The sequence below is a fragment of the Dipteris shenzhenensis genome, chromosome 29 (genome assembly GCF_047967505.1).
Source record: "Dipteris shenzhenensis isolate YYH24624 ecotype China chromosome 29, Dip_SZ_1.0, whole genome shotgun sequence".
Taxonomy (NCBI): Eukaryota; Viridiplantae; Streptophyta; class Polypodiopsida; order Gleicheniales; family Dipteridaceae; genus Dipteris; species Dipteris shenzhenensis.
In genome coordinates this window covers 15,932,316-15,956,090 of record NC_141624.1, presented here as the reverse complement: position 1 = coordinate 15,956,090, position 23,775 = coordinate 15,932,316, and the positions used below count along the sequence as shown (strand labels likewise).

Below are 23,775 nucleotides of genomic sequence, written 5' to 3'. Positions count from 1 at the left end.
ACTGTTCTAGACATGTATATAGTCAACCATCATAGGAATAGCATCCTATGTGATCCAAAGACTACGGAAATATACAATCCGAAATCTCTTAAAACAAGATCCACTATCGAATATCCTGTGTAAACTTGTGCAATGAACCGCTCCGATCACAGGATCATCCAGCTCTTAGGATCTCTTATCTAGGAACATCAAGTTCCAAACAAGGCACTGACAGACCATCATCAGAAGAGATGTGGTAACCCTCCCTGAGATTGAGTCTAGACTATGGAGCTCCAGGGTTGAACCCAAAAAATACATGGCTTCTCTGAGGGTAAAGAATCTTAGTCAGCCCTCGAAAAAAATCTAATTAGGTTGCCCCCAATTCAATTCAGCCTACTTGTACTTCACCCTAGAGGTCCTTGGGTATTATTACACGCTGGATGACACCACCACATCAGAGAATCTTAAATGTAACATACCTTAGTGTCCCATACTACCAAAGTATACTGCAAATAAAAAACTCAGTGGACAATATGAGTAAATCAGGTAGCCAATCCCTCTTCAACTCAGATGATCCCAGATTGAGTCAGGGTGGCAAATCCGTTCTCAATCCTTTTCTTAATGTGATTATATCACCCCCTTGTGTTACAATACCCCAACCAATAGGTAAAAGAAGAAAACCAGTAGGTAGCATCCCTAACAACTCTTGAATCCTGACTATCCATGACCTCGGCTAAAAGAGTGAGAATCAGAATGACCCCGCCTTTGGACATGATTCAAAGAAGGTATCCATCAAGACTCATCCTGGTCTAATCAATAAGAACCTTTATATGTCTAAATAGTAACTCGAAGAAACGCCATAACTCACAATCACATCGAGATCAAAACTTCAAATAGAAACCAAATAGGAATCTACGCACCAAGATTTGAGAAAGGGAAATCCAATTGTCTTAGTTAAGTCTAGTTTAAGATGTAACAAAGTCTTAGGCATCCTCAATGTACCATATATCTAAAAAACTGCAAGATATATGGAACAAAAGTACACGTTATATAATTTGAAAAAACCATCAAATTATAAATGCCACTAGTTACAAATCAAACCCAAATGAACCAAAACTTGGTCAATTTAATAACAAGACAATTTAGAACATAATTCATACAAAATTGGGGAGCTTCTTGAACCAAGAGTGGTTCAAAAGATCCAGTCGAGCCAAAAAAATAATTGGGTGTCGGTCAAAACCAAGGATGTCGGTATAAAGATTCTAAAACAAGCTGTCTACATTTAGAACAGCATGAGCCTTCTTCAATATATTTCTGTTACTGAGGGGTTTTATAGTAGTGAAGAGCTGTCCAGAGTTCATCCATCAAGGAATCCATCTCTCGTAGCAGGTCATGAGGTCTACGAGGAATAACCTCCGATGTAGCCTCATCCTCATCTCAATAAAACAGTAATCCAACGTAGGTGTCTCATTACTTTGATGTCCTTCCATGGTTGGAAAATATCTCGCACGGGAGAGGGACTAGAAGAAAAGGAACTGCATCCAAACACGTGCTCTTCCCAAGAGAGAATCTGGTGCTGCGTGGAATCAAGGAAGAAGGCGAGGACAGTAAGAAAGATGACGGAATCTGATAGGCTGATCTCAGACGGAAAGAGGGTGGGAAATTTGCCTTCATGCGCTGAAGTGCTGAAGTGAGAAAGAGAGAAATCTCGGGCATATAAATAGCCATCAAAAGCTAGGCGAATTTAGGGTGGGTGCTTGATTTAGAGCAAGTGCTTTCCTTGTTGAGAAAAACAAAAAAAACAACCTGCTTTTTTAACCAAAAAAACAGTCTCGCTTTTAATAGATCCTGTTCCGCTTTTCTCCAGCCAGCCAAAAATAGCCAAAACGCGCTAAAATTAGGCCATACACTCCTTCCCAAAGCCAAGCGCCTGCCCCTATCTCTGATGCCCGAATTTCCTAGACAAGCCGTTCTCTGGCTTACGAACGCCCCCTCTTTCCTCCTACTTCTCAACTATAGCAAATCTAGGTCTCTAGGGTAGGAATCTCATCCTTGAGAACCTAGAGCGAATTCTTTCCCTAACTAGCCTACTCTCAGAGGTCCCCACACAGCCAATCACAATAACAACCCAAGCGTGGGAAGTTATAGGTCAGAAACGATCCATCCTCATATCTCTTGCTGAAAGCATCAAGTCTTCTCATCGCCTACCCTTCTCAAGGAATCACGACTTCCAAACACGTAGCAACCGAGAGAGCACATCACCTATGGACTTCTATTTCTTCCACAACTCTCCCAATCATGAGCACATATCATCAGCCAACGATTCAGCCCATACATGAGCAGAAATTCAGATTTGCAAGAGCAATCTCAAAAAGCGTACCTGGAAGTCATCTTTTCTGCATACCTCGCGTTGAATTCAATTGTGATAGGATGGCTCTGATACCAAATGACACGACCCCGTAGGATCTGACCCTATCACTAGCCTAGAAGCTCGTCCTCAATCCAACCGGAATCATAGCGCAGGTGCCTCGATCCTCCCGACCACCCTCGAGCACGTGGGCTACAGCTCGACTCATCCATAGGCCCGTATCTAACCCAGGCGTCCCATACCACCCGAGCCCGTCCAGAGGACCTTCGATACACCACCTATGATCCGCCTGTAGGCCATCTTCTGGTGGTTCTAGTGATGCCCTATAGGCCATGGTATGTGCCTTGTAGGCATAAGTGTAGGCACTTATAGTGTTAGTGCCTTTTAGGCCGCATAGGACACTTAGTCCTATGTGACACCTAGGACACTTAGTCCTAGGTCTAGGTACAAGTACTTTGTACTTGTGTGTTTTTTATCTATCTAAGACTTCGACGTGACGGCTGTTCTACAACGTATCTTTTGTACCTGCACTCTCTTCTCTCCGAGCCTTCAGTGGTATCAGAGCAGGTTTTGCTCTTGTCTTCTAGCTCTCCTCAGCCCTTGAGTCCTCCATTGCTCTTTGGGAGTCTGCTGCCCTGCTGGTCGACACATCTTCAGCTGCTGCAGTTTTTTCGAGGTCTATCAGTCGCCATTTTTTGGTGCTGTAGATCTAGGCGTCCAGCTTCACCTGTTCCGTACTGCATACAATACGTGCATCGTACAGCCCGTATGTGAACACGTACATTGCCGTACTTGCGCATCGTCGTACCTGCGCGTCGTCGTACATCCGCGTCGTCATACATCTACGTCATCGCACATCTGCGTCGCCCTACACGTACATCGTCGTACTTGCAAGTGGGAGCCTCCGTACATCTACAGTACTTTAGATTCTCGTACGCCGTATAACTGCACACCGTACAGGCGTAATTGAGCTCACCGTACAGCCATACACTGTACTTGAGCTGCCCGTACAGCTGGTACTTCTCTCGAGACTGCCGTATAGGTGTTGCACATGTGAAGTCTCTTGCAGGACTATGGCAAATTTGGGGCTTTCAATACCTTCAGGAGAGATTCGGGATTTCGTCTGCAATTTCTTTTTGATTGCAGTACATTGAGTCACATTTGCAGGACATTGAGTCATTTTACAGAACATTGAGTCACTTTTGCAGGACATTGAGTCAGATTGCATACATTGGGTCACATTGGCAAAAATTTCAGCAAAATTTGGGGCTTTTCTGCATTTGCCCTCTTTTTGGCCTATTTGCCCTCAATAAATTTGGGGCTTTTGCCAAATTTGCTGTTTTTGCAGGGAACATTGCTTGTCACAGTCACATTTGGTTCAGATCTGCATTTGCCCTTTGATTTGGGTCTGAAATTTGCAGATATTTGCTGTCATTTTTGGGACAGCCAGCTTTTTGCAGTGATAGCCTTGAGGCTTTTGGGTTTTCAGGTCTTTTTCAGGGTATCACATTTGCTATGGCTGGGAACAATCAAGATTTATTTGGAGTTTTTCGTGAAGATGATAAGTTGGATGGCACCAACTATCCGATGTGGTCTTATCTCATGAAACATATTCTTGTTGCAAAGCATTTGTGGAATATTGTTTCTGGGGCTGATCCGAGGCCAGCCAATGCTACAGTGGTTGCCTCTACTGTTGGTCCTTCTGCAGGGGGTACTCCTCCTGATGCCTCTTCCTCTAGCACTCCTGTTGCTGCTCTTCCAACTCAAGAACAGTCAAGATGGGATGCAAAAGATGCAAATGCACATTCATGTATTGCTTTATCATGCAAGAGAATCATTATTCCACACATCCAGTCTTGCAGGACAGCAAAGGATGCTTGGGATAAATTGGCTTCTCTCTATCAGATTCGCAATGAAGCTCGTGTTGCATATTTGAGAAGGCAATTACAAGAAGTTAGTATGAATGAAGGTGAGTCTATGGATGCATACCTGACAAAGGTCAAGGATCTCATGGAACAGCTTGCCAACATTGATGAGGTGGTGCCAAATTCATAGCTTGTCAGTACCACATTGAATGGACTGCCAGATACATATCAAGGGTTTGCTACAACCCTTCGATTAGTGGCCATGGGTAATCTAGACCACTATTCTTTTGATCAGCTAGTTACTTTGCTTTTGTAGGAAGAGCAAAGTAGAGCTAACAGACAAGCCATTATTCCTGATCATGCATTTGCTTCACAGGAGACAGGAAGAGGCAAGGCTTCCAAGCCTATGGGCAAGCCAAAATCTGCACATAGCAGCTGCAATTCCTCTGCGCATAGCAGCTGCAATTCCTCCCATGCATCTAAAAATACAGCAGATAAGGCAAAGAAGAAAAGATGCAACTATTGTCGCAAGCCTAGACATGACATTTCAGAATGTAGGAAGTGCATTGCTTCGGAGAAAAAGAAAGCAGGATTGATAGTTAATGCCTGACATGCTATTGAATCCCATGAGCCAGCAGATGCTTCACATGCACATGCTCTTCAGGATGATTGGGCATGGGCTGTCCATTGCTCATTTGATCCCTCCAAAGCTGATGCACTCTTTACTGCTAATGATGCTCAGTCGTGGTACTTTGATAGTGGTGCTTCCAAGCATGTCACATCTTGCAGACAGTTGTTTCATTCTCTAGCTGATGCACCTCGAGGGGGGACTGTTACATGTGCTAATAATGCTTCATATGCTGTAAAAGGAGTTGGAGATGTGCAGCTCACATCCATTTCCAGCCATCCTGTCACTCTGACAAATGTTCTTTTTGTGCCTGGCATTGAAGTCAACTTGATTTTAATTTCAGCAATTGCTACTTCAGGTTTCAGAGTAATTTTTGATGGCTACAGATGTCTAGTGTATGATCTTCGTGATGATAATGGCATAGTTCTCACTGGCACTTTGCAAAAAGGGCTTTATCACCTTGATCATCATCCAGCTGCACTTTCTATTGAAGCATTGGCTATTTCAGATTCACAACTTGCTGAAACTCATCTTTGGCATGAGAGAATGGGCCATCTCAATTATAGAGCTCTTGCAAAGCTACATTCACAGCAAATGGCAAATGATGTACCTCAGACTCACACAGTTTTCAAACATGTGTGTGAGGGTTGTCTTTTGGGTAAGATGCATCGATTTCTTTTTCAAAAGAATTGTCCAAAACTCTCACAAAGGAAATTGCAGCTAGTACACAGTGATGTCTGTGGCCCAATAGGACAAATGCCATTGGAGGATACAAGTATTTCATGACTCTCATTGATGATTTCACAAGGTATTGCTGGGTATACCCTTTAAAGGCCAAATTTGAAGTTTTATTATGCTTTCAGAGATGGCTGAATATGGTTGAGAATGAATCAGGAAATAAGCTTGTCACCCTCAACACAGATAGGGGGGGTGAGTATATGTCAAAGGATTTTGATGCATTCCTATCCTCACGGGGCATTATTCACTCATGCACTACTCCTTACACTCCTCAGCAGAATCCTGTTTCTGAAAGGAAAAACAGGTCCACAATGGAGATGGCCAGATGCATGCTGCCCAATAAATTTTGGCTTGATGCAGTAATGTGTGCCAACTATGTGCTGAATAGATCACCTACATGGGCATTGAAGACTATTACGCCTTATGAAGCATGGAAAGGCAGGAAGCCTTCCCTTTCACACATGAAAGTTTTTGGGTCTCTTGCATATGTTCATGTACCATCTCAGCTGAGACATAAGCTTGATGACAAGGCAATCAAATGCATATTCATTGGTTACAGCCAGGAGAGTAGAGGGTATAGGTTATATCAACCAAATACTGGGAAGATTATTGTCAGTAGAGATGTGATCTTTGCTGAACATTCAGCTTCTCCTCTTGTGGACTGCAATGTTGACATGTTTGATGCCTTTGAATCTTGGTTACCTCTACCATCATCAGAAGAGGATTTTGAGCAGCAACATGAGCCTCCTGCAGGCACTCCACTAAGCAATAATCAGCCTCAACCTCATGCTGATTTGCAGGTTTCTCTTCCGGCACAAAATGATCCCACTACTCATGATGCAGTCATTGAAGAAAGAGCTGTCAATAGACAGCACAGGCAAGTTCTGAGATGGCTTCTTGATACATTGAGGGACAGCAAACAAGATCAGCCTTTTGCTGCCCGGACAAGATCATGGAATAGACAGCATGGTCACTTTCTTGAGTTTGCACTCCTTGCTACAGCTTGTAATGAAGAGCCTTTGTGCCGTAAAGATGCTTTTGACAGCAAAGAGTGGATGGATGCAATGAAAGCTGAGTTACAATCTATTGCCAAAAATGACACATGGGAATTAGTAGATCTCCCACCTGGCAAACATGCCATTGGAACGCGGTGGGTCTACAAATTAAAAAGGAAATCTGATGGCAGCATAGATCGATACAAAGCCCGTCTTGTTGCAAAAGGGTATGCCCAACAACAAGGCATTGACTTTGAGGAGACATTTGCTCCCACATCCAGGATTACTACCATTCGATGTGTCATTGCCATTACAGCCCATCATCATTGGCAAGTGCACCAACTTGACATCAAGACCGCTTTTCTTCATGGGGATCTGCAGGAAGAAGTCTATGTCACACAACCTCCTGGCTTTGAGGTTGTTAATTCTGAAAATAAGGTATGCCGGCTTAGAAAAGCCCTTTATGGTTTGAAGCAGGCACCCAGGGCATGGTATGTCAAAATTCATGCACACTTACTATCCCTTGGTTTTCAGAATAGTCCCATAGAACCCACTCTTTATGTCCGTGGGAGTGGATCTGATTTTTTAGTGCTGATTTTATATGTGGATGATATGCTCATCACGGGTCCAGATACTCAGCAAATTGCAGCTTTCAAGGCTGATTTGCAGTAGATTTTTGACATGTCAGACATGGGACGGCTCCATTATTATTTGGGCATTCAGTTTGCTCATGTTGAGGGGGGTATCATGATGTCTCAGTCCAAGTATATTGGACAGCTCCTTGATCGTTTTCAGTTTGAGGATTGCAAGCCAATCTCTACTCCAGTGGACCTTGGCTTCAAATTCTCAGCTCATGATGGGAGCCCACCATGTGATATCACTCTTTATCAGCAGGCTGTTGGATGCCTTATTTATTTATGTCACACCAGACCTGACTTGCAGTATGCAGTATCTCAGCTCAACAGATTCATGCACATGCCCAGTTCACAGCATTGGCAGGCAGTGAAGAGAGTCTTCAGATATCTCAGAGGCACTCAGGATTTAGCCCTCTTCTATGGTGATCAGGGTTCACTTACTATGCATGCTTACACGGATAGTGACTGGGTAGGATGTTCCGACATTAGAGTGTCACATACTGGCAATTGTTTTTTGCTTGGCAATTCATGTATTTCTTGGCTCAGCAAGAAGCAACCGACAGTTGCCACGTCTAGTTGTGAGGCTGAGTACAGGGCAGCTTTCACCGCTACAGTAGAGTGTGTTTGGCTTCGACAGTTACTTACAGATCTTGGTATTTGCCAGACATCCTCCACTATTGTCTACACTGACAGCCAGAGTGCTTTGGCCATTGCGCGTAACCCAATGTTTCATGCGCGTACCAAGCATATTGAAGTTCACTATCATTATGTTCGGGAGCGGTTGTCAGCAGGAGACATAGAGTTATCCTATCTTCCCACAGAGGAGGACATCGCAGATATGTTTACAAAGGCACTTCCTCGTCCCAAGTTCGAAGTCTTCCGACAGGCTTTACACTTGGTTCCCTTTGTTACATGATCTGACATTCCTTGTACATTCATAGGTGGCTATATCCTTTTGGATGAACATGTGCCACCATGACAAGAAACTACAAGGTATTCTGAGACGTTTCCAGTACTTCAGCCCATCCCATGGAGGGGGGTTTGTAGGCCATCTTCTGGTGGTTCTAGTGATGCCCTATAGGCCATGGTATGTGCCTTGTAGGCATAAGTGTAGGCACTTATAGTGTTAGTGCCTTTTAGGCCACCTAGGACACTTAGTCCTATGTGACACCTAGGACACTTAGTCCTAGGTCTAGGTACAAGTACTTTGTACTTGTGTGTTTTTTATCTATCTAAGACTTTGACGTGACGGCTGTTCTACAACGTATCTTTTGTACCTGCACTCTTTTCTCTCCGAGCCTTCACCGCCATGTAGATGGCCAGAGTCAGCTCCATCCATCAGTTGAGGAGCGCTCAACTGATCTACACAATAGCACTGGCCCTCCCTCTATATAGAAGGAAACCTGCTATAGATAGCACAATGCTATGAATAGCTCCCTCCATATAAAGCGAGCCTTCACCACCATGTAGATGGCCAGAGTCCCGGCCTGGGTCCAAGCCCCATCCATCAGTTGAGGAGCGCTCAACTGATCTACACAATAGCACTGGCCCTCCCTCTATATAGAAGGAAACCTATAGATAGCACAATGCTATGAATAGCTCCCTCCATATAAAGCGAGCACTGTATATGAATCAATCTCTTTATATAGCAATCTCGGCTAAAAATAGCCATCCAGCCCTAAGCTATCCCGTAACCCACGTTAACGTGCTATCCAACCCTAGGTACACCATGCACATGACACCTGGGAACTGAGAGAATGCCACATGAGCAGCAGCATGGCTGCCATGTGGGCAAGGATCAGAGAAAGAAAGAGCCTTCTGGGAACCTGGAACAGTACGGAACAGATCTACCATGAGCAGCAGCCTGTACGGCTCTTTTGGAAGGGGGGGTGAACCTGGGAACTGAGAGAATGCCACATGAGCAGCAGCATGGCTGTCATGTGGGCAAGGATCAGAGAAAGAAAGAGCCTTCTGGGAACCTGGAACAGTACGGAACAGATCTGCCATGAGCAGCAGCCTGTATGGCTCTTTTGGAAGGTCTGTAGGGCCTTGGAGAGACAGGAACGGGTGCAGCAAAGGGCGAGATCAGAGGCGCCTGGTTAGAGAAGCACTAGGTGCTAGTTTGGGGCTGTTTGGAGCTCCAGACAGAGGTGGACAGAGGCGAGCAGATACGACTGCAACAGATGCCAAAGTGGCGGAAGAGGGAGGCATGGCAGGAGCCCAAGGGAGGGGCCTCATATAGACCTCCCTTGGGGCTCAACAGCAGCGCGAAATGGCAGACCTGGGTCGGTCCTGAGGGCCCTGAAATCAATGAAAGGGGGGCGGTTTTGGCAGACTGGTCGGCCTGTTTGCGTCGGCCACATCCAAGCTCCTGGTCGGTTATTTTGGGCAGGCCTGGGGCCTGTAAAAGGCAGGGCCTTGTGCCCTCATAAACATCACTTGCAGCAGCACGTCTCCAGCAGTTTGGAGCAGAATCCCAGAGAAATTTCCACTTTTGGGCCAGAAATTGCTGTCAGTGCACCACCAGCTCCCTTTATCTGTTGTAACTTGTGATCTGGACAATACTGTTGCAATTTCCGTTCTGATGGCATTCACTGAGTCGCCTCAGCTTGGGGAGCATCTGTACCCTTTTTCCCTCTCATTTACCTTGGAATCTACTCCAGCAGGTAAAATTTAGGGTTTTTCTCTACCAAAAGACCCTAGAAATTGGGTTTTTTAAAGAGCTATGTGCTATATTTTCTCTATTCTACCCTGCTTATGCCTAAGTTGTAGCAATCAATGGTAATTGAGCCCTCCAGAATTAGGGCAAATTGCTATGCATCTGCCATGTGGCAGTCATTTCTTCTGCCTTGGCCAGTGATAATTACTGATCATTTCCTATACATTGCCATGGCAGAGTATTCCCTGTTCATACAGAGCATCTGAGTCTAAACAGTGCTGCCAAACAGTCTCTCTGCACAATATTCAAAAAGAGGGGCCAAACAGTGTTTGAAACAGTGAGTTTCTGTTCAAAACAGTGAACTAAACAAGCATCTAAACAGTGCTCTAAACAGCTACATACAGTTCTCATTCCTAGTTCATTTGAGGCTTGGAAATTGAGGTAATCTGTTTCTAAATTCTAATGGCTCAGAAAAGGTTTGCTTCTAGCTCTAGGAAAGGCAAGATGGCTGTTAATTTGTGGTCAGAATTGGACTATGATAGAGGCTCAAGATTTGGGCCTAACAGATGGAATTGCCAATGAGGCTGTAATACATAATGAAGACATTGAGGAGAATGATCGTGAACCAATAGAGCAAGCTCCTTCAGAGAAGTTTAGGAGTCCCTCTCCACAGTTACACAGCCAGTCTCCTTCCAAGTCACCCCACTGTAGGGACAAGTCTAATCTCGAGAGCTTTATGGCGGAAATGGTGGAACATCAGAAACTAATGATGGAAAAACAATGTAAGCTGTTACAGCAATTTATAGACCAGCAACAACAGCTGCTTAGACAATGTGGACAGCTTGAGTCAACCGTGGAGCAGAGGATTGAAGATGTGGAAAAGGATTCCAGGGTTAAGTTTGATAATGCTTTTTTCCAGTTGAGGAATATTGGAATTGATGTGAATTCAGTGAGTTGAGCCAAAAGGAAAGGGGATTGTTAGAGATGACCATAATATGAGACCTATGGATCCAGAACAGATTGAGATCTATGGATCCAGAACAGATTGGAGTGATCTCAGGACAAAGGGGATTTATGGCAGAAGCATGGTTGTAAGACACGTTAAGACACGACATGTTAGACATGCTTCAGACACGAGTGTCTAAAGTGTCTTAAAGATAAGACACGTAAGACTCGTCATTGTAATAATAAATATTTAATTAATATATGTATAATTATACAAGTGTACAACTTGCTAGCATAACTGGCTGCTTGATTCTAGAAGTACAATAAGCTACACTCAAACAATTCAAGAAGTAACAATGCACTTGTACAATGTACTCAAGACTTAAAAGTTAAAGTTAAAGACTCACTACTCAAGATCTTGCAAGTTAAAGAGTCACGACTCAAGAGCTTGCAAGTCACGACTCACAACTTTAAAGATTTAAATTGACAATAGAATCTTGATATTCAAAAATCTAGATAAACAACTTAACAAGAGGCTAGAGGGCTACATAGATTATATACCAACATCATTAATCAATACACATAAATATCATGGCAACAGTCTGTCAATCACGGGACATGAATGAAATATGCATTTTGATACATATAATTGAAAGGAAACTTTTGACTCTCAAGAGTCAAATCTCTCAAGGTTCATCCTAATTTGAATCTGCGAGGTCAGTTCCACTGTTGGATTCGAAGTCACCATCAATGATAGCATGGTTAAGTCAAACTCGATGTTTGTTGTTATACCCAATCCACTCAAAAAAAAAAACAAGAGTGTCTAAAGGTGTCTTAAGGTAAAACATGTGTCTTAAGTGTCTTATCATAAGACACGAGTGTCTTAACAACCATGTAGAAGGAAGCAGTTCAAGTTTTTAACAACCTCCTAAGCCTACAACTACCTAGTTTAGGGTGCAACCCTTGATGGTGTGCCTAGTTCCTCTAAGATATACCAAGCATCTCTCAAGAAAGGTGAATTTGTGTCACAATAGCTGATGGCCGGCTTATAACCAATTAGACCTTGAAGTGAGGGAAGTTATGTCCCTAGAAAGAATTGGGTCAAGGATCTAGTATGGCCAAGGAATACAAGGACAAGATTGATATGCAAGTTCAAAGGAGAGTCAACTTCACCTAATGATCTACAAGAGTGGTTAAGTAAGTTGGACGACTACTTCAAATGAAGTCCTAGGGATGATGTTGTCAAGATTCAGTTTGTAGTCCTTCATTTGGAGGATTATGCCCACACATGGTGTAGGCATTACCTTCAGGAAGTGAACAGTGGGCTTTAGACCAACTATGGCTACATGGAAGACTTTAAACATGAAATGGTTGCTACATTTGTTTCCCCTTTGATTGTGGATTAGTATGTATGTTAGTGGTATGACTTGGTGCAAAACGGATTCGTTAGACATTTCATCAAACAATTTTGGAAGCTCTCCTTGTTTGTGAAAAAATGAGGATAGATGCTTGCAATCTTGGAAAACATCAAATTTCAAATGTGGGGCGTTATACTTGAAAATGGAGAGGATGGTGTTGTGAAATGGGTTGGGGCATGAACAATGGAGGTGTTGGTAGGTGGCGTTGAGGGCTATGGTTGGGGAGGAAGGATATATGATTGCCAGGGAAATGCAAAAATATAGTCGCACAATACCTTTGGATCAGATTTTAAATAGCCAACCGATGGCATAGTTGTGTAAGTATTTTCATAAAAAGCACACAAACAATACATCGGTCTATTTGTCAATCACCCTTGTGTTTTTCCATAAAAAACACCGACAACTATACCGTAAATACTCTACATCCAACCACTCAACTACCTTGGTTGCATCTTCATTAGAATTGTTTTGATGATTTATGGATCTTTCATGCTTGATAGATGACTAGACAGAGTTCTTGATCTAATGGTAGTTCAACATGTGGAAGATCACAACGGCTTAAGCAAAGAGTCTTGTGTTCATGCATGCAATATAAGCTCCAGATTGTACATCAACATCAATTTATGATGGAGCTGCTGCGAGCATGTTGAATGTTGCGGGAGTTAGTGTTCGACGAGAGATGATTTGAAAAGCTTAGTGATGAAATGACTTTGTGGTGTGGCACATGCATATGTCCTTGTTTCATATATGCATTAATGCTATGCACATGCAAACACATTGTGAAGGATGGACACTACAATATTTTGACCCTTTTTTGATGGTTTTATCACCAAAAATTACATTAAAATCAGGAATTTTAAAATCAAGAAGCATTGAATTAGCGATGCTAAAAGTGTCAAAGAAAAAACAGCTAATATCACCATCAATATGGTCACAATAATGACGCTATTATTATCATTGAGAAAATTCCTAGAATGGTATGGATACAAATATTGATATCAATATGGACATAAATATTGACATTGTGTATTGGAACAAATGTTATTGATGGCTATCTAATGAAGATATCAACTCTTTTGTTTTGGGGCAAATTGTTTTTGGGCACATTAGGGCATCTCCTTCCCTAATCTACCCATTTTTATGTAAACATGGAATTACAAGTGTGATGTGGCCAATGTGTCATTTTATAAGTATATCTTTACAAGTATTGAAAGCATATTTACGAGTACTCTAGTCACTCCCCTCTCTTTTTGTTGTCCTTGCCATTGTTGTTGTCGTCGCAACCCGCAACCATCATCACTACATCGTCCTTGAGGGCAATAAGATTTGTGTTGTAAACTTTGTATTTTGAATTGAATATAACAATGACATCCCTAGATGCCAAGCGCCAACTTATACTTACTTTTGGGTTGCATTCATTCTTTTGTTTGTCTTCTTTGTAGATTCACATGTATGCTGGGATTGATAATGTCCTAAGTGTCAGGCTAGGCTCCTTTCGATAATGATTGTTATGAAAAGCTTACATTGGAAGGGTTCTAATCATAGTGGTGCCACACATGCAATTGTTGGACTACAAAAAACCCACCCATTTCACCTACCTTGCAAGATGCATTGCAATAGCCAAACCTCTATATCTGTACATACCAAAAGATGGTAGCACAACAACTGCCATGTGTACATGATGTGTACATGCCAGAAAAGGTTGCACAAGGTGGTGGTTGTGCTACCTTCTTTTGGCATGTACAAACCTAGAGGTATCATTATTGCTAAAATACATCTTGTGGGGTAGGTGGATTGGATTGGTTTTCTCTAGTTCAACAATTGATAAACTATAGCTAACGATAAAGGAGCTTAGCCTTAATACTACAACATAAGTTTTTACCAATTTTTACAAAGACAACAACCCACCTCCTCAAAGGTAATTTAATTGCACAATGCCATTCAAGAATTTGTAAACTCTATAAACCCTTAGGACATTATCAACCCCTAGACACATGTGAAGTCTAAAACCTCTCAATGAGTACTTCAAATTTACTACTAAAAATAGGTGTACGATTGACACCATTTCACACCATCGAGCAAAATTAGCGGCCCAAGGAGGAGCTTCAAGGGAGGAGGCACGATAATGATGGTGATAGATTCCTTCTCCCTTGGCTCCTTCCAAGGATCCTATCTTGTTCCGTGCTCTTATCTTCCCTTGCATTGCAATAGTCCTCATAATCAGGAAGCAAATAGCAAAAACAAAACCGCATATTTTCAAAATGAAATAGTAAAATCAAACCCACAATGAAGCATTACCAAGTGAGATATGGTGCAAAGTCAAGAGTGTTGCAATATAAAAGGTTGAGGTGGAAAGGAATCTTGTGCTTTAGGGTTGAGGTGGCAAAGCATCTTTTGTGCCAACCCAGCCAAATAATATTAAAATAGGAAGAAATCAAAGGGCATCTTAGCCTAGGGATAGGAGGTTTGATTTATGTGAACAAATCAGGCAAGCTATTGTCACACACAATTAAGGGTGCATGGTATATTTGCCCCAACAAATGTTGGACATTTTCACACTATACATGTGTGAAGTGTTTGGCGTTAAAAGAGAGGAAAATTTCTTGATATGTTGCACACACTAATTCATACACTCTCTCCATGATAGCCACCCTTCTATATTATATCCATCCCATTTGCAATAAAGCTATGCTTCTTTTCCTTTGATGTCTTCAATGTTTATCACCTTCTTCCATTTTGGCATGTACTCTATCCCCTTCTCCCTATGCCTTGCCGATTTTATAATAATCTCTCCCCATCCTTTAGTGCAATATCCCTCCCACTTGACCCTTGCAATGGCTACTACATCTACGAGAGTGATTATGCTATGCTACCATGGAGATCCGAGAAATCCCTTACAATTCTAGTGCGGTTGTTGGGATTCGAGTCTCCATGGATGCCAATAATGCTTGACCATTTAGTGTTTTTTTCTTTTCTCTCTCATCGATGTTTCTTTTGAATCTTTCATGCTCACTAAAAAAACCCCGATTCTCCTTTGAACTCTTCTCTATTGTCAGTTTGCAAAAAGAAAAACATGCCTCCCTACTCTCCTATCTTCCTTGAAGCAAACAAAAATTCCACCCCCCCTGCTTTGATTTTCTATTGCAAAGACCACTCCCCTATTTTTTTTTCCTAGTACAAAAAGAAAACCCCTTTCCCTCCCCACTTTCCTTTTTTTCCAATAATGTATTTTTATTTTTAAAAAATATACCCCCTTTCTTTTCTCTCTCCATCATTTTCTCTCTCTCTCTCTCTCTCTCTCTCTCTCTCTCCCCCCCCCCCCCCCCCCCCGACTGGCCATCCATGCTAATGCTACCATCTCCCTCCTATTGACCCCCCTTGCATCACTTCTCTCAACACCATTCTCACCATCTCCTTCCTCGCCAACCCCTTGCTAGCCTGCCACCCCTTTGGTCTAGCCTACACTCTTGCTCACCCCTCCTTGGAAGCCCACCTCACTCCTGCTACTTCACCCCATTCTCCCTCATCTTAGCTCTTGGCTCTCGGCCCTCACTACTCCCCAGTCTACCTCCCCTCTCCCTACCTGACCGACACATCTTCTTCTTCCTCCTACCCAACCACCTCCCCCCTCCCCACCCTACCAACACATCTCCTTCTTCCTTCTACACAGCCACCTCCCTTGCCTTAGGCATTACTCTCTACCTGGCCAGTGAACCCTACCTCCCCGGCTCCACCTCCCATCCAAACTTGCACTCCTCTCTCTATCGACGTGCACTTGCACATGTCTGCATAAAAAAATGAAAGACATTTTGAAATTTAAAACTATTTGTTTTGTAGACAAGGTTATGCTTACAAATTTGTGTTAATGCAAGGCTATGCTTACAATAAACAAGGTTATGCTTTCAAATTTTTTATATATACAAGGCTATGCTTACATTATACTCATAGCTCAAAATAAATACTCTTGTCTTATATTTATGGCCAATCCTCCCATAATGAACTATGATCGCCATTCAATCCACTCATCACTACTGCTATTGGAGTCCTTGGAGTCATCATCTGGGTCTCTCCACTTAGCTATCATAGCCTCTGCATCTAGGTGTATCCCTCTTCCTCCACCTCCTATGTCCATATCATAGACATTAAGTTTCAATATATTCACTAGTTGTTTGTCTATCTGGGTGTATCCCTCTTCCTCCATCTCCTATGTCCATATCATATCCCTCTTCCTCCACCTGCTATGTCCATATCCTAGGTGTATCCCTCTTCCTCCACCTCCTATGTCCATATAATTAAGTTTCAATATATTCACTAATTATCTTTATTTCAGTGACCATAGACATGACTATTCAAGCTATATGTGAGCACTTGCTAGTTCTTGAAAAGGAATCTTGATGCTCTCTATTTCATTTGGATGATTTCTTGCTTTCCAAGTCTAGCCCACAATGGACTAAATAACAGCAAAAGGGTCTCAAAATGAATAGAGAGACTCATGAGCATATCATGTCAGTGTCTTCGAGTTTAGGACTTAGACAGCTCCATGTACGCATATAGACTTTACACCAAGGAAGGTACTAATTAAGCATATTCTCATCGCAAAACATATGTGAATTGATCCAATATGAAGTCTCATTAAGTACTGTTACATTAAGAGAGAGAGATTATAGTAGCAAAATATAATAAACAAATTGACTTTTTAAGATCCATTCTTTTCGGATGAAACATCCAAGAAGTTATTAGTGTGGAAATCACCCTAGTTCTTTTCAATGGTTTATCATGTCTTCTACTTGCTCACTATGCTTTGCAGGATATGCCTTCATCAATGGGCTTCTTCCCTTCACAAGGGAGATACCTTTTTTCCCGTATTTTGTGTTCTTTGCTTTGCGTGATTGCTCACTACCTAATGGCAAGCCTTGGAACTTGAAGTATGCAGGGGGATCTAGTATGTAGAGGGAACAAAAGATGCAAGGAGTAGGGTCAAGAGAGCTGAGGGACAGGCTTGAAGGGATCCACATTAAAAAATACAAATATTAGCATGCCAAAAGAATCAAGAAAAAGAATGTAGAAGGGAGTAGTGATTCACTTGGGCTAAGGAGGAAGGCGCACCTTCATTGCTCAATTTGTAACTGTAAGTATTGTTTCATGTTTCTTGTTTAATTCAACCATTTATATTTACTTAAAACTAATGTATTCAAAGATTAATTATAGACAAAGTGTTATGGATGAGATCCCACCAAGGATAAGATGGAAAAATTTATCCTACTATATGTCTAACACACACACAGAGAGAGAGAGAGAGAGAGAGAGAGGGGGGGGGGGGGGCGAGAGAGAGAGAGGGGGGAGAAGAAGAAGAAGGAGAAGAGGAAGAAACAGCAACAGGAGGGAGGGTGGAAGGGAGGGAGGGAGAGAGAGAGAGAGAGAGAGAGAGAGAGAGAGAGAGAGAGAGAGAGAGGAAGAAGAAGAAGAAGAAGAAGTAGAAGAGCAAGCAAGCAGCCCTCATCATCAGCAAGACAACAGAAGAGCAGATGAAGAAGACAAACTCCACGTAGAAGGAGACAGAATCTTCAGAATATTTTGGCATATCCTCAGAAGATTCTGGCAACCCGCAGCGCGACATGTGGATATTTTACCCTATTCATAGAGCACGAGAAGAAGGAGTAGGAGATGAGAAGAGGAAGGAGAAGAAGCAGGAGAATGGGAAGGAGGAGAATGAGAAGAAGTAGGAGAAGAAGAAGAAGAAGAAGAAGAAAGAGATGAGAAGAAGAAGAAGCAAGAGATGAGAAGAAGAAGAAGCAGGAGAAGAAGTACGAGAAGAAGAAGCAGTAGGAGAAGAAGAAGAAGAAGTAGAAGAAGAAGAAGCAGTAGAAGAAGAAGAAGCAGGAGAGAGAGAGAGAGAGATTAACGTCCGCATGAGGCCTTGCGAGCATATGGGACAAAGTACATAATCAAGTAACTCATACAGACCACTGTGGGCTGGGGCAAAGGGCTCACTAAGGCCCTTGGTGAGTGCTAAAATGCTATACTAGTACAAAATAGCAAAAAAGTAGTAAAAAAGCATGAGAGTGTCATGAAGATATCAAGTGCTCAGAGCTAGAGTCCCAAGTGCATGAACCAGCTCCACATATGCAGGCTCCATGATGGCTCTCTAATGAGATGCAAAGAGCTCACATATTTGCATCTATCAAGATGTCTCCCATGGTGGTGGAGGGCATGGTCTCCTCGATCTCTAGATCTGATGGGCTATATCAAGGGTGATGCCTCGCCTCGGTCGATCTCCCTTAGGTTGAACATCGATTGTGTGTGCTCCGATCGCCTGTCGCACCATGTACAGTCTCTGTGTCCCTTGTCTGGCAGTGCTGTGTTGGCTCCCTCCACTGATCCATATACCTCTCATATCGGCTAGCTCCTCCTCTATCCTAGAGTGCCCTGGGGATGAGTCAAATGCATAGAAATCTGTTACCTGTCTCTGCGCTCGGTCTACTTTGGTACCCTGTGGTGCGATGGTCCAATCCTCCTGTGCTCTGATATGTCATAGTAGTATCTCCCTGTGTCGTCGCATCTCCATCAAGTAGAGCCCAATACATATATGGTCTTGGAAGTGGATCAGTCTTGTGAGAGTTACCAAAGGCATACCCCTCCTGAAAAAGGCAGTGGTAGCACTCTCGGATCTCATAGTAGGCTGGCAGACACATAGAAAGTGCTCCTCTATCTTGACTGCCCCCATCGTGCACAACCTGCAAGTATGCTACTCTCTGATTATGCATGCAGCTCTCCCTATTTCGATCCTCAGCTAGAGACCTGCATCTGTGTGATGGCAATCCTTAGTGCATGTGAGACTCCTTTGTCCTCGAGGTACTAAGGCCCGATGATGAGCCCATCTTCCGATACTCTCAGAAAGTGGTCATAGTAGAGCTGGGTCTGGTGGGGAACTCCTAGTCCCCTCTGCAAGTGCGAGATGTGTGGAGATGGAGGAGATCTAACCATATGATGTGGTTAATCTCATCTTGTGGGATCGCACTCGGGCGGTGCATCGTGCATCCATGCTATACTGAAATGGGGGAAGCCAATCCTTCTGAATGCTGTGACTGGCAAACCATGCGGTGATGCATGCAAACCATGCTGTACCTGCCCCACTCTTAGATAGTTGTATGGACTCTAGTGCCAGCCTCGAAAGTCTCTCGCGAGGTATGTCCCAAACTTTGTGGAGGAAAGTCATTGTCTGAAAAATGGCATCAACCTGAAGAGGGGACATGGCAAACTTTTCTTGTACTATCTAATGGGGGACCGAGGGCTTACTCCGAATCATCCTTGAGCCCATAATCACCTGTAGCCACTTGAATCTCTTCCATGCTGCTGCTGAAATATCACACCCCCAAAAAGGTGCCGCATACATGGCGGTTGGCCTCACTAGAGTGTCGAAAAGCCAACACTTCATCAATGGATCTTGGAAATGCGCCTGGAAGCACTGTCGCTCTAGTCGGGCCAAGGGACCATGCCCTCATGTGAGTTGTGCTCTGCCTGCATGGGTCATCATGAAAATTGGCCCTGTGAAAACTGCACCCAAGTATGTGTAGGATTGCATAATCTCCACTGGCTGACTCTGGTATGTAAAGCTATGTCGGTGAAGCACTGCATAAGAGGTGTTGAAGATCATGACCTTGGTATTCCCAAGGTTAACTATCAGGTCTCTCTCTGCAGAACACCTCTAGGGCATCTAGATGTCTCTATAGTCCCTTTGCCGAAGATGACAGGATGACTATGTCATCCATGTATAGTAGAATCTGTATCATCAAGTCTACTAGAGGTGCTCCCTCGCCTCCTAGGCGGTCTATGAAAGATGTAATCTCATCAATGTTGAGCCCGAAGAGAGTCGGTGAGAGAGGGCATCCCTACTTTACTCCGATCGTGCTCTCAACCCAGTCTGATAGGCCTCATGGGACACGAACTCTCCCTCTAACGGACTCATATAGGCTCACCACTCCCGAGATTAGAATCTCTTGAATCTGCATATCCTGTAGTCTCCTGATCATGCGGGATCGTGGGACAGTGTTGAAGGCCTTCCGAAAGTCTACAAAACAAGTGTAGACTTTTTGGCGTCTTGACCTCGCCTCCTCAATGATAACCCTCAAGGTGAAGATGTGGTCTAGAGTGAAGTACCGTCTCTGGAAACCTGCCTGCCCTAGAGCACGCTGCCCATGTGCCTCTATATGGCTACTGATCTTTCTCTCTAGTATCAATCCATAGATCTTGGCTAGCGTGTGGCCAATCATGAGAGTGTGATAATTCCCAGTATCCATGGGGTTGCCTGCCTTGTGTATCGGTACTATGGTGGTGGTACTCCATGAGGGTGGGAAGCCGTGACATATGGTGTGGTTGAACATCTGTGCTAGTACCGAAGCCAAAACCTCATGTCCTTGATCAAAATGCTCAGTCCGTAGCCCCTCATGGTCTTGTGCTCTCTAGTTATGAAGTCGGCTGAGTGCAGCTCCGTGTAGTGAACAAGTGGCAAGTTGTGGGCCGGGGCATAGTGGACATATCAGGTGGTGCCTGCATCTGGACATCATAAAGAGAGCATGCATAAGTGTGCCGCTTACGATGTGTCAATCATCGTGAAATCCACTGTGCCTTGGATGATGTCAAGTGGCCAAGGGCTCACTCGCGTGTGAGGTGAGCTCTCATCTCTTTGCACTTATCATCATACCAAGGATTTTGTGGCATCTTCCCTAGTAAGGCACGTGCAGATCGAGTTGTGGGGAAAGACATGATGGCTGTGTCCATGACTACTGTGGAAAGGGTGTCTGAGGCGTGGGTGAGGTCTACAACATCTCCAAGTAGTAGGGCTGGAAGTCCCTTTGCCAAGTTTCTCATCACATAGATGGGGTCCAGGGAACGATCAAAGTGAACCTGTACACGAGTGGGCGTGGGGGGGACCCTCCCTGTGACTGGCATAGTGGTAGAGATACAAAAGGCTGAGTATGAGTGATCAACACCGAGTGGGGGAGGAGGCACAATAAAGTCATATGCCCATGAGGTAAAGGCTAAGGGACCCAATAGATAGTCCACTGTTCTTGTCCCTCCGCCATGTGGGAAACAAGTGAGACCATCAGATGATGGCCATCTTTGTAGACCATTGTAAATGATCAAATCATGAACACCCCTAGCTCAAGTAGATGTCATCCATACTCTTTCACCTGTGGTGCATCTGCAGAGTGTCTCACTATCCCGAGCTCAGCTGCATCTAGTTTTGGTACTATGAGGGAATCCGATGCAAAGTCCAATAGGCCCACCTGCCCGTTCCCTATGCGTGCATTGAAATCACCAGAGAATTCAGTGATGTCATCTTGAATCGACTCATACAGTCTGTGCCCTTTTGTGGTGACCTCACCTGCATAGGATGAAGTATCTGGGGGGAAATAACACACTGCTATGAGAATCGGTTGTGTGTCCGGTAGCTGGACTCATTCCACATGTGTCATAGATGCTCCTCTCTCTGTGCCACTGATATGAGAGGTCTCATGTGTGATCTAAAAAGGATAGCCACTCCCCTCAAACCCCGCACATCAGTGTCTCTCCTCGTCTCCTTCCTATGAGATGACTCCCATGTATATCGTGTCACAGTGGGCAGTCCTCTCTTAGGGCTCTCATGTGTCTCAGTATAGAAGACCATGTCTCTGTTAGTGCATGTCTCTCAAAAACCACCTGGATCAAACAAAGTGTGCCATTGCAATTCCACATTGCAATTCTCAGTCCACTTTGTCTCCCCTTGGCCTGACATCGTCATTATTCACCCTCTTCTTTGTCTTCCTTGTCTTCCTTCTCCCCCGGTACTGATCTCCTCTCTCTCGGATGATCACCCTACCATCTCTGTACACCGCCCATTTCCCTGCTTCTCTCGCTACCATGACGTGTACCATACCTTCCCTCTGGTGTTCGTGCTGTAGGAGGGTGAGGTCATCGTCCAGGTAGATCCGGGTTCCTTTCAAGGTCACCCTTGTGCTCATGAGGTCTTCCTATCCATGGCTATTTGAAGCTTCATCACAAGTGGCCTTGTGGGTGCATCGGACTTGCCAACTCTCCAAGCTGTCTCACAGGTCAGGTTCACACCCATTTTGGTGAACAAAGCATTTGCATCTGCCATAGGAGTATCTCCTACTATGAGACCTCGGACTAAGACATTTAGGGCTTTACTATTTCTCCTTTTATCCTCCTCTAGAGCATCTAAATTCAGCATGTTTACCCTTCATAGTATCTTGCAAGAATGCCAAGTCTTTTCTAAGTTTTTCATTCTCAGATTTCAGTTCATCTATGATCTTGCATCCTTCTTTTGAAGTTCCCTTTCCCCCCTTGAGATGCTTCATTTGTTCCCTAATGGTGTTCAACTCCTCGTGTAGGGATGGCTGAAGCTCCCCTTCATCTCCGTGTGTATTTGCCTTCATCTGAACTTCAGCTCTCTATTTTGGATGTAAGAAGACTATTTTTCACGCCCATACCTTGCATCATATCTATTTTTTCTTGTTCCCAGTCCTCTTTCTTGGCCTTTTCCTTCGTCCACTCTTCTTGTATTTTCCCTCCTTGCTTTTTAAATTCAGCAAGGGTTTTGTAAACATGAACTTTTTTGGCAGTAAGGCCACATTTGTGGCCCCAAGTTGTCTATTTTTTCAATCAACACAAGGCATATTTTGTTGAGGCATGTGAACACTTCAGTGGTACCTTGCAAGCTGTCCCATTTAAGAGGGCCGTTAAAGCAGATTCCAAGGCTTGTTTTCCCCAAATATCATCCACACATCCACGTGTAGGCATGTTGCAAATGTTTACTGCTTGTTTTTCTGTTTTTTACAGAGATAATGCAGAGAAAAGGGGGTATCCTACTGAAATCACATTTTTACATGTCTCGAGGTGAATGTTAGGCATGTTGGTGCAGTGTTTCCTCTCCCCCCTACTTGCCTTACCTGACTTAGTACCTCATTGTAGTGCCTTGTACCTTTTTCTGTCCTTTCTTTGTTTCAAGGTTGATTTCCTAGGGGTTTCTTGATGTTCTTGATTTCCTACAGGTGTCGAAGCTAAGGGGCTACTCTTTCGGTGCTGTGGAGGAGGTAGGGGCAGCCAACGGGCTGCTGAGTTGTTGTTGGTAGCTGTTGCAGGTGTCGCCACAGGAGAGGGGAGCTGCTGCTTGGGCCAAGGCTGTTCATGAGCTTTCTCTTAAAGGGGAGAGCGGACTTTGCATGTCCCATTTTAGATGGAGATTATACATATCTTTTTACTCCTGAACTCAAAATCTTGGGAAATTTATTCTCTCACATTCTGAAATTTTTAGTTTTCTAGCCTCCTTAAAAGATGATGAGTCATACATACAAAACTCAGCAAGAGTGGGCTTGCCTATTGGAGGCATATTCATGGACCCCTTATTAAAAAGAAAAAGAATCCCTTAGCAAAAAGAAAAAGAATCACAACATCTTCGGATCAAAGATTACAACAATCAAATCGTAGCAGAGTATTGCCAGAGCATTGCCATCCAATGGCAAATTCCAAGAATGAAGAACTTTAG

At 43.6% G+C, this 23,775-nt stretch overlaps 1 protein-coding gene across 1 annotated transcript in view; it reads left to right on the top strand.

The window, feature by feature from the left end:
* The window catches only part of LOC147882494 (uncharacterized), a 33,276-nt gene extending 9,855 nt beyond the window's left edge, over nucleotides 1-23,421 (top strand). The window contains exon 2 of the mRNA XM_087400256.1: nucleotides 23,282-23,421. Coding sequence (XP_087256382.1) covers nucleotides 23,282-23,421 — 140 coding nt within the window. The remainder of the gene's footprint in view (nucleotides 1-23,281) is intronic.
* Nucleotides 23,422-23,775: the final 354 nt, after the last annotated feature.